The sequence below is a fragment of the Auxenochlorella protothecoides genome (assembly GCF_000733215.1).
Source record: "Auxenochlorella protothecoides strain 0710 unplaced genomic scaffold scaffold90, whole genome shotgun sequence".
Lineage (NCBI taxonomy): Eukaryota > Viridiplantae > Chlorophyta > Trebouxiophyceae > Chlorellales > Chlorellaceae > Auxenochlorella > Auxenochlorella protothecoides.
This window is the reverse complement of record NW_011934476.1, coordinates 5,227-16,046: the sequence shown is the minus strand read 5'-3', so window position 1 is coordinate 16,046 and position 10,820 is coordinate 5,227. Positions and strand designations below refer to the sequence as shown.

Here is a 10,820-nt window from a genome sequence, read left to right as displayed (position 1 = left end):
TGGGGGTGGGGTGGGGGGGTGGGTGGGGGGGGTGCGCGTCTGGAGGGGGGGTGGATGTGAGCGAGAAGGGGATGGGGGCGCAGGGACCGTGCGAGACTGGGTCTATGCCGCGCGGCGCGGGGCAGGGACCCTGTGGGAGGCCGTGCAGGGGATGCTGTGGGCTTCTGGGCGCGGAGCTCACTGACCTCGGCACCCTCCCGACAACAGCCAAAGCGTTCAACCCCCCCTCAACGCCACCTCGCCGTCACAGAGAGCAGCAGCACCTCGGAGGAGTACCGCAACCTGCTCAGCCGCATCCTGGACTGCTTCGTGTGCAGGCTGCGTGTCCTGAAGGAGCATGCGCCGCGCTTCGCAGAGTGAGATGCAGGGTTTGCTGGGTTGCTTGGGTGTCCTGGAAAGTGCTGATTCCGTCCATCTGTGCATCAATTGCCCTGGAAAAATGGCCGTGTACCAACCTAATCGGTCCTTAACACCCACGGTCTCCACACCCTTACCTTCCAACCGGTGCTCGTGCGCAGGGAGGCTACGGCCATGGTGGCCGCACAGGCCGCCAAGGCGGCAGAGGCGTCGGCCAGTGAGGCAAAGGCGAGGAGGATCGTGCAGGCCAAGCGCAAGCAGCAGGAGAGGCGTGCGGCGGCAGCAGAGGCCGCCGCTGCGGCAGCTGCTGCGGAGGTCACGCCCCCTGCGATGGGAGACGGCGACGACCAGCCGACCGCGGCGGCGCCAGGTGGTGGCCCCGCCCCTGGTGGAGAGGTGGCTGACAACGACGGCGACGTGAAGATGGAGGAGGCGGGGGTAACCCCCGCACTCGGCAGCACCGCCGACCCAGGCTCGACCGCGCCTCCCGCCGCACCCGCAACCACCGCCGCGCCGGCAGCGACGGCTGGTGCCGATGCCCGAGAGCCCATGGAGGTGGATGAGGGCGCGGTGAAGGAGGAGGAGGCCGGGGAGCCCGCCTCGGCTGAGGCGACGCAGGCGTCCGTGCAGGCGCCCGAGGATGGGAGCGACGCTGCGCCTGGCGAGGCGACCGGGGACGCGGCCGACGACGCCAGGATCGACGCCGAGTTTGACGCCCTGCGCCAGGTTGGCCGGCGCAGGGGTTGTTGTGGATATGTATGCTTGAGGGGTGAATTGAAAGCTGGTCCCGAGCCCTGGCTGTCCTGCTGCACAAGCCTGTCGCCCTTCAACGATGGGCTTGTGCCATGATAATGACAGGAAATCACTGCCAACAGAGGCCTGACCCCCCCCCCCCCCCCCGCCCCCCCACTCAGAATGCGTACAAGCCGCTTATCCCCACCATGGCGTCCGTCCCTGGCAAGGACAAGGAGCTGCAGGAGTACAAGGGCCTGCTGCAGACGGTGCTGAGCTGCCTGAAGAGCGTGCTGTACACGCTGGTGGCCTTCCACAGCAACCGTGGGCTGGCCACCCCTCTCTCCTTCCCTGTGGAGCCCTGGAGCTCTCGGCCAGGCGACCTGGCGGTGGTCTCCCGCATCCTGGCCGCGGGCCTGCCCACGCTGGCGCTATACCGCGCCTGGCCGGCGGCCGCGGCGGCCGACATGCGTGAGCAGTTCGCCGACCTGTTCACCGTGCTGCAGGACGGGCGCGACTTCTGCGACGTGCTCGCGCCGCGGCTGCCCGCGCTGTTCGACGCCGTGGCGGCGGACGCGTGGTACCTCCCCGTCGTGCGCCACCTGGTTGACGGCGACCAGGCGGCGCGTGCCGGGGTCAACCGCCACATGGTCGTGGCGTTGCTGCGCCACCTTGTGGGCGAGCGCCTCGGCGCGCTGGGCGAGCCCGGCTCCGCAGAAGGCGCGCTGGCTGCGCAGCTGCTGGAGGCCTGCTTTGAGGCGCTGCCGCGCATGCAGGCCGCCGACGCGGCCAAGGCCGCGCAGGTGCCGCCCGCGCCCGCGGCGGGGGGCGGCATCGAGGACGCAGTGCTACCGCACGTCCTGGCCTTCACCCAGCACGTGTATGCGCGCCTTTCTTTGGATGGGCCCGATGCAGAGGTGTGGGAGTGGGATGTTTGTCTGTGTGTGGTTTTCAGGGTGGCGGGGGTTAAGCACTGTGCGTCTCTGTCTGTGCAATGGGATACTCTTGTTCCGTCTCAGGGGATCCCGCTGCGCGGCCTGCATGGCACAGGCCCGACCTGCACAGCCTGACTGCCCCCATGCCCCCACCCCAAATTACTGACCCGTGACCCCAACACTGCCCCTTCCAAAACAATAAAACATGAAGGTGCACATGCGGTTGTTGCGCTCGCTCTTCTTCGCGCTGGCGACGGGCAAGTTTTTGAAGGTCCAGGCCGCCTTTGGGCACACCGGGCTGCACGTGCGCGTGATTGACCTGACCCTGGGCATGATGGCGGGCCCCACCCCCTCCCCCGCGGCCGGCGAGCTGTGCGCGGAGCTGTGCCTCCTGGCCCCCGCCCGACTGGAGCACCTGATCCCGGTGATGCCGCGCCTGGCGGCGGCGCTGGTCACGGCGCTGAAGGGCTCCGACCGCGCCGCCAGCGTGGCACTGCGTGTGCTGGACGTGTGGGTGGACTCCTTCAACCCGGAGTTCATCGAGAAGAGCATGGCCGCACACATCCGCCCGCTGATGCAGGCGCTGTGGTCCCTGATCCGGCCGCCGCCCGCGCCCTTTGGCGCGCGCGTGGCCGAGATCCTGGGCAAGATGGGCGGGCGGTCGCGGCGCTGGCTGCTGGACCCGGCGCAGGTGGCGCACAAGGCCATCCCCGAGTACGGCTTGCGCGTGATCCTGGGCTTCCAGGCCCACACCTCCTTCCTGGTGCCCCTGGACCGCTCCATGCACTACGCGCTGGGCGCGCTGGCCGCGGGCGAGCCGCACCTGCGCGCCGCCGCGCTGCGCCTGTTGCACCTCTGCGTGGCGACGCTGGCGCGCCTGCGGCTGCCCCCCGCCGCCGCCGGCGACCCGCGCCTCGCGCCGCGCCTGCTGCAGCTCGCGCTGTTTGCGCCGGGGGCTGAGCCGCCGGCGTTGCCCGCCGACGCGCACTGGCCCGCGGAGCTGGGGGTGAAGACCAAGAAGCAGCACGCCGCGGAGCGCGCCATGCTGGAGACGCTGCTGGTGGCAGCCATGACCGCGCCGGCGGTGCCCGACGCGCTGCAGGCCGAGGCGGCGGCCTTCGCGCGCGGCGTGGCGCGCCACTTCGCGCTGCTCTTCGCGGCGGGGTGGGGCGCGCAGACGCCGCCGCCGGCGCCGCCCTCCTCGCGCCACGAGCGGTACGCCGCGCTGGGCGGCGTGCCCGCCGCGGTGGCCACGCTCACGCACCTGCACCCCCACCTCCTGCTCGACGCCTTCCACGCCGGGCTGGCCTCGCCGGACGCGCGCGACCGCGACGCCATCATCGACTGCATGCGCGAGTTCCTGGACACGCTGCTGGCCGTGGGGCGCGCGCAGGGCGGGGGGCGGCCGAGGCCCGGCGACGACGAGGCCGACTCGGGGGCGGGGGGGAGGGAGGCGGGCGCGAGCGGGTCGGGCGAGCGCGCGCCGGCTGGGCAGCCGGCGCGCGGGGGGGCCGCCGCCGGGCCCCAGCTGGCCGCCGATCCATCCCGCGACGGCGCCGCCTCGCCCCCGGGGGTCACATCGCCCCCGCCCCCGCCCCAGCCGCCGCGCTACGTCAACGTCGTGCACGACCTGGTCATGCGCTGCGTGCACTGCTGCTACGGCGAGACCTGGGCACACAGGCTGGGCGGCATCGCCGGCCTGCAGCTGCTCGCCTCGCGCATGCCGGCGGCGACGCTGCAGCGCCCCGCGGTGCCACTCCTCCGCGCCGTGCTGGCCGTGCTGCGCACGCTGCCCACGCACGCGGCCGGCCAGCGCCGCGCCATCACCCGCGTGCTCACCTTCGTCCTGCGCCGCTGCCTGGGCCTGCCCGTCGGCGACGGGGAGGAGGAGGGGGGGGGGGTGCAGTCCGGGAGGGCGAGGGGTCCGAGGGGGCGACGGCGACCACCGCGGCGCCGGCGCCGCGGCCCGGCGCGGAGCGCGCGGCGCTGGTGCGCTCGCTGGTGGAGACCGTCATCCGCGAGCTCGTCAGCAGCAAGAGCAACGACGCGGTGCGCGCCGGGGCGGCCGAGTGCCTGGGCGTCTTGGCCCAGGCCCAGGGCTCCACGGTGTCGGAGGTGCTGGGCTCCATGATGGACAGGCTGGCGGGCATCAGCGACCGCAGGCTGCTCCCGCTCCGGGCCATCAACGCGCAGGTGCTCGAGGCGGGGGGGGGGTGACACAGGTGGTGGTTATGGTTTGGGGATTGGGGAAGGGAGTCCTGTTCAGGGAGGGCTCGCTGTGGAATGTGAGGAGGGAGCATGGGGAGGGGTGCGAAGGGATTCCCCAGGTTCCAGAGCATCTTTTAAAGGACTCGGGGCAAGGATGTCGTGCGCTGGAGTGCCGCCCCAACCCTTGGAAAAGACCGCGGAGTTTGTCTGGCCCTCCTACACCCCCACCCTTGCACTCCCTCGCTCCTGCAGACTAGCTACGCCCACAGCATTGCGTTTGTGATCGAGCACTGCCCCGAGCAGCTGCCGCTGACCCAGGAGGTTGTCAGCTTCCTGGCAGACGCCTGCACCATCATGGAGACGGACATGGCCAAGGTGGGTACCAGGGAGGGAATGAGCCGTCGGAGGCTGGGGAGCATGCTGGCTGTTGGAGGGTTTGGAGGTTTGGCGGCATGGCTGCAGAGGCTGCCAACGCACAATCACAAGCAGCCCATGTCCCTGCCGGCCTTCCTTCGCCCATGCCAGCCATGCCCACTCTGCAGGTGACGGCCCGGGTGACAGTGCGTGGGCAGCCCCCCCGCGCGGAAGTCGTGGGGAAGCTGCAGGTGGCGTGCGTGGAGGTGCTGGTGGCGGCGCTCGGCTGGCGGGCCTTCAGGTGGGCAGGGCAGGGGCTGGGGGGCGTATAGGTGGGAGAGGAGAGGGAGGGCAAATGGGTGTTTTCTTCGCCCGAGATTCGAGTGTTTTGCCGGGACGGGGGAATAGGCCCCCAAACGGTTGTGATGGACGAGCTCAGCATGACATCGGGTCTGGGTCCATAGTATGGAGCTCTGCCTTCCCGTAGCACCTGCCGGCCCCTCCATAACGACCCTGCTCTGCCCCCTCTCCGTTCTCAGGGAGCCAGAGGGACCCGAGGCTGTGCAGCGCACGCCTGCGGGAGAGGTCCGCACGACGCTGCCGAAGCTTCGGGAGCGCATCACCAAGGTACTGCGGAGGTTGGGGATACCGAGGGTCGCAGCAGCAGCAGGTCTTGAGGAGCAGGGATGAGGACAGATGCTCAGGCGTGTGCCCCTCCCCCTTAAGCCCATAGTCAAGCAGCTCACCACTTACCCTCTCCGCCATGGCGACCCCGCTCTGACCAGGTCTTCATCACCGAGCTGGGCTCGCCCAACGAGCGGGTGGTGGAGCTCAGCGCGCAAGGCGTGAGGCTGTCCATCAAGCACAGCATCATGCAAAAGTCGGTGCTGCAGGAGGCGCTCAGGCGAGGCAGTGCATGGGAAGAAGATCGATGAAGGATAGTGGTCGCCTTGCTCTGTGTCACTGGCATGGTGCTGATCATCCCCATGGTGTTGTGCGCTGGATGGTCAGGCACAGCGTAGCTGATACGTCCCTTTGTATGAACCTCCTTTGTCCCTAGGCCCATCCTGACGGACCTGGCCTTCTACCACAAGCTGACCCTGCAGCTGCTCACCCACCTCCACCACCTCCTGGTGGGTGCACGCAATCTATGTGGAGGCGGTGTGGTGGGTGTCGATTCCCTGGCGGCGTTGTACATGTCTGCGGGAGACCCACCTTGTGAAGTGACCCTCTCAACACCCTCCCAGGACCTGCTGTCGGGTCAGTTCAATGTCACGTTGGGCGAGAAGATCACGGAGCACCTGAAGAAGTGGGTGGACGCGGAGAAGTGGATCAGCCCCCAGCCGCCACAGCCGGTGGGTTGCTATAGTGGGGTGGGGTGGGGAGGGATGCTTGATATGCGCAGGGCATGGTAGGCAGGGGGGAAGGGCAGACTGGTGGCATGTGGCACTTGCGGTCATGCGCTAGTTTCCCATCCCAATCCCCCCCCACTTCACGCTTCCAGGTGGCCTGGGAGCCGGGCACGGAGTGCGAGGTGGCTGCCTCCATGCTGGACATCTTCCACAAGCTGCCGGCGCAGGCCAAGCGTTTCCTGGAGTCCCAGGGTGCGGAGCGTTGGGTGTTGAGGGCTGGTAGATTGGATCATAAAATCCTGCGAAACGCCTGGGCAGTTTTGTGGCAGACACTGCATTCTTGAAAAGGAATGAGGGGCAGCCTGGTCGCGATACCGTGCAAATGTGCCCTACTACAATCCGGGTAAACAGTGCCCAAAGTTTCCCAACTCCCACCCGCGCCCCCTTCTGCCTCCACCCTGCTTCCCTCCCCAGCCCCTTTTCCCCCCTTCTCACATCCATCGTCCTCCCACTTTGTCGTGCCAGGGGACCGGCCCGGCATCGTGGTGCTGACAATCGGGCTGGAGAACGCGCTTCCCAAGCTTCCGGGCCCACTGCAGCCCTCGCGCCTGACCTCGCCCTACCGCCCCGCGCTGACGCGCTTCCTCAACGTGTACCCCCAGGACACTGTCGACTACTTCCTGGATGTGTCGGGTGAGGACTTCTCTGTGTTTGTGGGCGAGGGGGGGGGGGCCGATCACTTTGGGGGTCAGGGGAAGGGGGGCGGTCACAAGGGTGGTGCTTGATGCCGTACATGGTCGACAGGAAGGGACTCTGATGCCCTCTGCGACGTCCAGGACCACTTGCAGCGCCCGGTTTCTATGAACGTGGCAGGGCCTGGTTGACCTCAAACGCCTGCCCCTCCCAGACGAATACCCAACCACCCCGACCTCTGTCCCACAGGCCGGCTGGCCAACGCCGAGTACTTCCGGCGGCTGCTGGACGTCATCCGCACGCCTCTGGGTCGGCCCATCCTGGACGCCCTGGCCGGGCAGGCCACTCGCCTCGCGCTGCTGGTCCGCCCCGAGGCCTCTGGCGGCGCGGACGGCGTCGCCGGCGAGGCCGCACCAGTCCCGCTGGAGGCTGCCCTGCATGTGGTACACCTCGTGCGCGCCATGACCAAACTGCTCCCGGACTGGCTGCCGCACGAGCTGTATGCCGTGCTGCTCGCAAGGTGGCGCTCGCCTGGCCGACTGGAGAGGTGGGTTTGTGTGTTGTTTTGGAGGGGGGTGGCCTGGAAAGTCTCTGGAGGGGGGGCCTAGGAGTGCTGACGTCCGCCCATCCATGTTATCGCATGGCATGACGCACACCCTGCAACTCCCTTGAAACACCCACGGCCCACTGCCGTCTCAGGGCGGAAAACGGGTGCGGCACCTCGCGCGCCGCGGAGCGCGAGAGCCGCCGGCTGGGCAAGTGCCTGCTGGCCTACGTGAACGCGCACCACGAGGAGTACGCCGCGCTCTTCGACCTCCTCACCATCCTCTCCACCAAGCCATGTGCGCGGGGGTGGCTGGGGTGTCGTCAGTGGGATGGATCGGGATGCCGATGTGGATGCTGAAGTTCTGAGTGTTTTCATGGTGGGGCCCTGTCTTGGAGATGAGCCCTGGGTCATTGCTCGCCGGTCCAGGCTCTTTTGGGCCAGCATACTCCGTGTAGGACTCCATGCACTCAACCCTCCTGACGCACACGCCTCCTCTGCAGCCGTGGACTTTGGGTTTGTGAAGGAGTACCTCACGACCACCGTTGCCAAGACATACAACACCGAGGAGAAACGCACGGTGGGTAAGGGGGGTGAGGGGAAGGTCTGGGAGGGCGGCGCTGCCTTACATATTGGGATGTGTGCAGGGCAGTCTCGCCGCTCCAATTGGCCCAGCGCCTCTGAGCCTCAGGTGCGCACATAGGTGCAGCTCCATCCTTTCCTCCCTTACTTTATCTCTCCAGATCCTTGTGCACTGGATCAAGCTGTACAAAGAGAGGGCGCTGTCCCCCGACGATCAAGGTGGGAATCAGCGGGGGAGGTCGAGACGCACTCTGTGTGCCGATGCTGGCCCATCCGATGCAGCGGCTTCAGTTCAACCTCACATCAACCCGCTACGAACATTTCCAACCCCGCAGTGAACGCGCTGCGGCACTTCATCAACCCCCTGATGAAGTGGACGCTGGCCAGCGAGGGCCCCGGCATCCTCACCAAGGACATCGTTTCTTCCCTGGTGGCAGACGTCTTCCAGACCCCTGACCAGGGTAGATGGGGTGTCTAGGGTCTGGCTTTGGCTGGCTGGTGGACTGGTGACCCGCATGCTTCTGGCAAACACGGCGGCCGTGAACCGCCCTTTCCCCCTCCCGCAGGCCGACCCAGTGAGCAGGCCCAGCAGGAGCTCAACATGCTGTGCTCCACGCTCATCCAGCATGCGCACACGCTATTCGTGGACCACCGCAAGGAGCTGATCCACTTTGGCTGGTGGGCGAGGGGAGGGGAGGCTGTCGAGGGGGGGGGGTGTAAAGAGGCGTGGTGGTGGACAACCCAGTGGTCTGGAGAGCATCGGTTGGGCAGCCACGAGTGCACCGGCTGGATGGGCATGTGGGTGCGGTTCAGTGTGCACATGGCCCCCAGCCACTGAAACCCCCCTCCCTCCTTTCCAACCCCCCTTGCTGCTGCCTCCAGGTGGGCGCTGAAGTTTGACAACGTGGCCAAGCCCTCCGCCTTCCTCTTCCTGGCCCACTTCCTGCGCGTGTTCCCCACCCCCGAGAAGATCATGCTGCAGGTGTACGTGGCCCTGGCGCGCATGACGCAGCAGGAAAGCGCGGCGCGCGACGTCGTGCGCCAGGCGGTGGACACGCTGCTGCCCATCTTCGACGCGGGGCGCGCGCTGGGCCAGGAGCCGGAGACGCCCCCCTCCGGGGACGCGTCGCTGGTGCCCCTGGCCTTGGCGCCGCGCACCACCAGCGGCGTGGGCGGGCCCGCGGGCGCCGGCGCCGCGGCGCCGCACGCGCGCTATCTGCGCCGCGTGCTGCTGGAGGACGGTCACATCCCGGCCACCCTGGCCCACATCTTCTCGCTCATCGTGCGCAACCACGACCTCTTCTACTCCTCCAGGTGGGAGAGAGTGGGGGGAAGGGTAGGGGGGAGGGGGAGGTCTGAGTAAAGACAAGAAGGGGGGGGAGGGGGGGATTCTTGTATGTGCGCAGAACCCTCACTCGATTCGCTTTGCGGTGATGGGCTCGAGCAGGTGCACAGGGAACAGCATGCGCCGCCCGCGCAGGGAACACATTGAGCACACCAAACGCCCCAACTCCCCTCCATCCGCCTTGGCTGCGCGTGCAGGACGGCGTTCATGGCGTCCATGGTGCAGAATGCCTCCAAGCTGGGCCTGCCCACCAACGCCACGCTGGAGGCCAGGATCCTGGCTACGGACATGGCGGCGGTGCTGCTGAGCTGGGACGCGCGGGCCGAGGCTGAGGCGGCGGCGGCGGCGGCCGATGGGGTTCCTGCGGCGACCGAGGGCGCGACGGCGACGGCCGAAGGATCTGCGGCCGCCGCGAGCTCGGCGGCGGTTGCCCTGCTCGCGCCGCAGGCCTCGGGGGAGAAGGAGGGCTCCGGGACCCCGCCCGAGGGCACGGAGGCGGTGACGGGGGACGGCAGCGCGGGCCAGGCGCCTGCGTCCCGGGCGGCGCTGGTCGCCGCCGCCGCGAGCGCCAGGTGAGGGATGTTTTTGTTTGTCTCGAGAAGTCTGTGTGCCGGGTGGGGTCCGTGTGCAGATGCAGGGAGTCGTCCCTTTCCCTGCACCATCCCCGGCGCCCCTCAGGCGGGGGTTGGCACCTCGTCTCACGCGCCCGCTCAGACTATCCGCCTCCATCCACCCCATGCAGGGACGCCGGCCGACTCACGCCCGGGTCCAGCGAGGTGCTCGTCAACTTCCTGCTGCGCATGGCCTTTGTCAGGTTGGTGTTGTAGGGGGGGAATTCACGCACACTGCTCTTGAACCGCTGCCTGTCCTGGCAATGTGTATGTCGGGCGTGCCCCAGGAGGCCCTGGCGAGCCCTCGACCTCGCCAACCCTGCTCCCTCTTTCCTCCCAGCGCCGGGAGCGAGGGGCGCGAGCGGGACGACGCTGGGTTCCGACGCCTGCACGCCCACTGCCTGGACATCATCCGCGACGTTGGTGCGTGGCCGCAACAGGATTGGGACTCTGCGTGATGCATGGCGTGGACTGGGCGCCTCGGGGTCTGGACGTGGGAGGTACTTGACATTCCTCATGCCTCCATGTCGTGGCCTGTGCACTCCCTGCTGCCCCTCCTGTGCAGCAGCACACCGGGATGTCAACCATGTTTGTCGCGCGTGCCTCCCCACACCATCCACAGCTGATTCCCGACGCCCCCCCCCCCCTCTTCCCCCCCCACACACACAGCCACCTTCCGGCCGGCGGTGACGCTGAAGCTGCAGTACTTTGAGAAGGTGCTGACCGGCAACCTGCAGCAGCACCAGCAGGCCATCGCCAACGCGGCTGCGGCCGGCGCGCCGCCGCCGCTGCACGAGGCGCCGCCCGTGCTGCTGACGGGCCTGCAGATCGCGGACATCTACATGAAGACCCAGCCAGCCAACTTCGTGGCCTGCGGCGCCAACCAGCTGGCCCTCATGCTGGAGCCGGCGCTGACCTGCCGCCAGAGCCGGAAACCTGCGACCCTGCTCGCGTCGTGCATTGGGGAGCTGGTGCAGCGGTACCCAACGCGGGGGACCGCCCCGCTGGACCCCACCGCCGAGCTGGCCTACAAGCTGCTGGCGCGCACCAACGAAGTGCTACACAGGTGGGAGCGGGGGGGGGGGGGGGGTGGGCGGCGCACACACG

At 68.3% G+C, this 10,820-nt stretch overlaps 1 protein-coding gene across 1 annotated transcript in view; it reads left to right on the top strand.

The window, feature by feature from the left end:
* Window positions 1-9,678, top strand: part of F751_6471 (putative transcription-associated protein 1) — a gene marked incomplete at both ends in the record, with an annotated part of 14,701 nt that extends 5,023 nt beyond the window's left edge. Inside the window, 13 exons of the mRNA XM_011403699.1 lie at window positions 4,485-4,607; window positions 4,775-4,887; window positions 5,647-5,719; window positions 5,834-5,941; window positions 6,091-6,190; window positions 6,464-6,631; window positions 6,881-7,151; window positions 7,331-7,473; window positions 7,679-7,768; window positions 8,093-8,218; window positions 8,324-8,435; window positions 8,640-8,882; window positions 9,300-9,678. Coding sequence (XP_011402001.1) covers window positions 4,485-4,607; window positions 4,775-4,887; window positions 5,647-5,719; window positions 5,834-5,941; window positions 6,091-6,190; window positions 6,464-6,631; window positions 6,881-7,151; window positions 7,331-7,473; window positions 7,679-7,768; window positions 8,093-8,218; window positions 8,324-8,435; window positions 8,640-8,882; window positions 9,300-9,678 — 2,049 coding nt within the window. The remainder of the gene's footprint in view (window positions 1-4,484; window positions 4,608-4,774; window positions 4,888-5,646; window positions 5,720-5,833; window positions 5,942-6,090; window positions 6,191-6,463; window positions 6,632-6,880; window positions 7,152-7,330; window positions 7,474-7,678; window positions 7,769-8,092; window positions 8,219-8,323; window positions 8,436-8,639; window positions 8,883-9,299) is intronic.
* Between the last annotated feature and the right edge of the window lie 1,142 nt (window positions 9,679-10,820).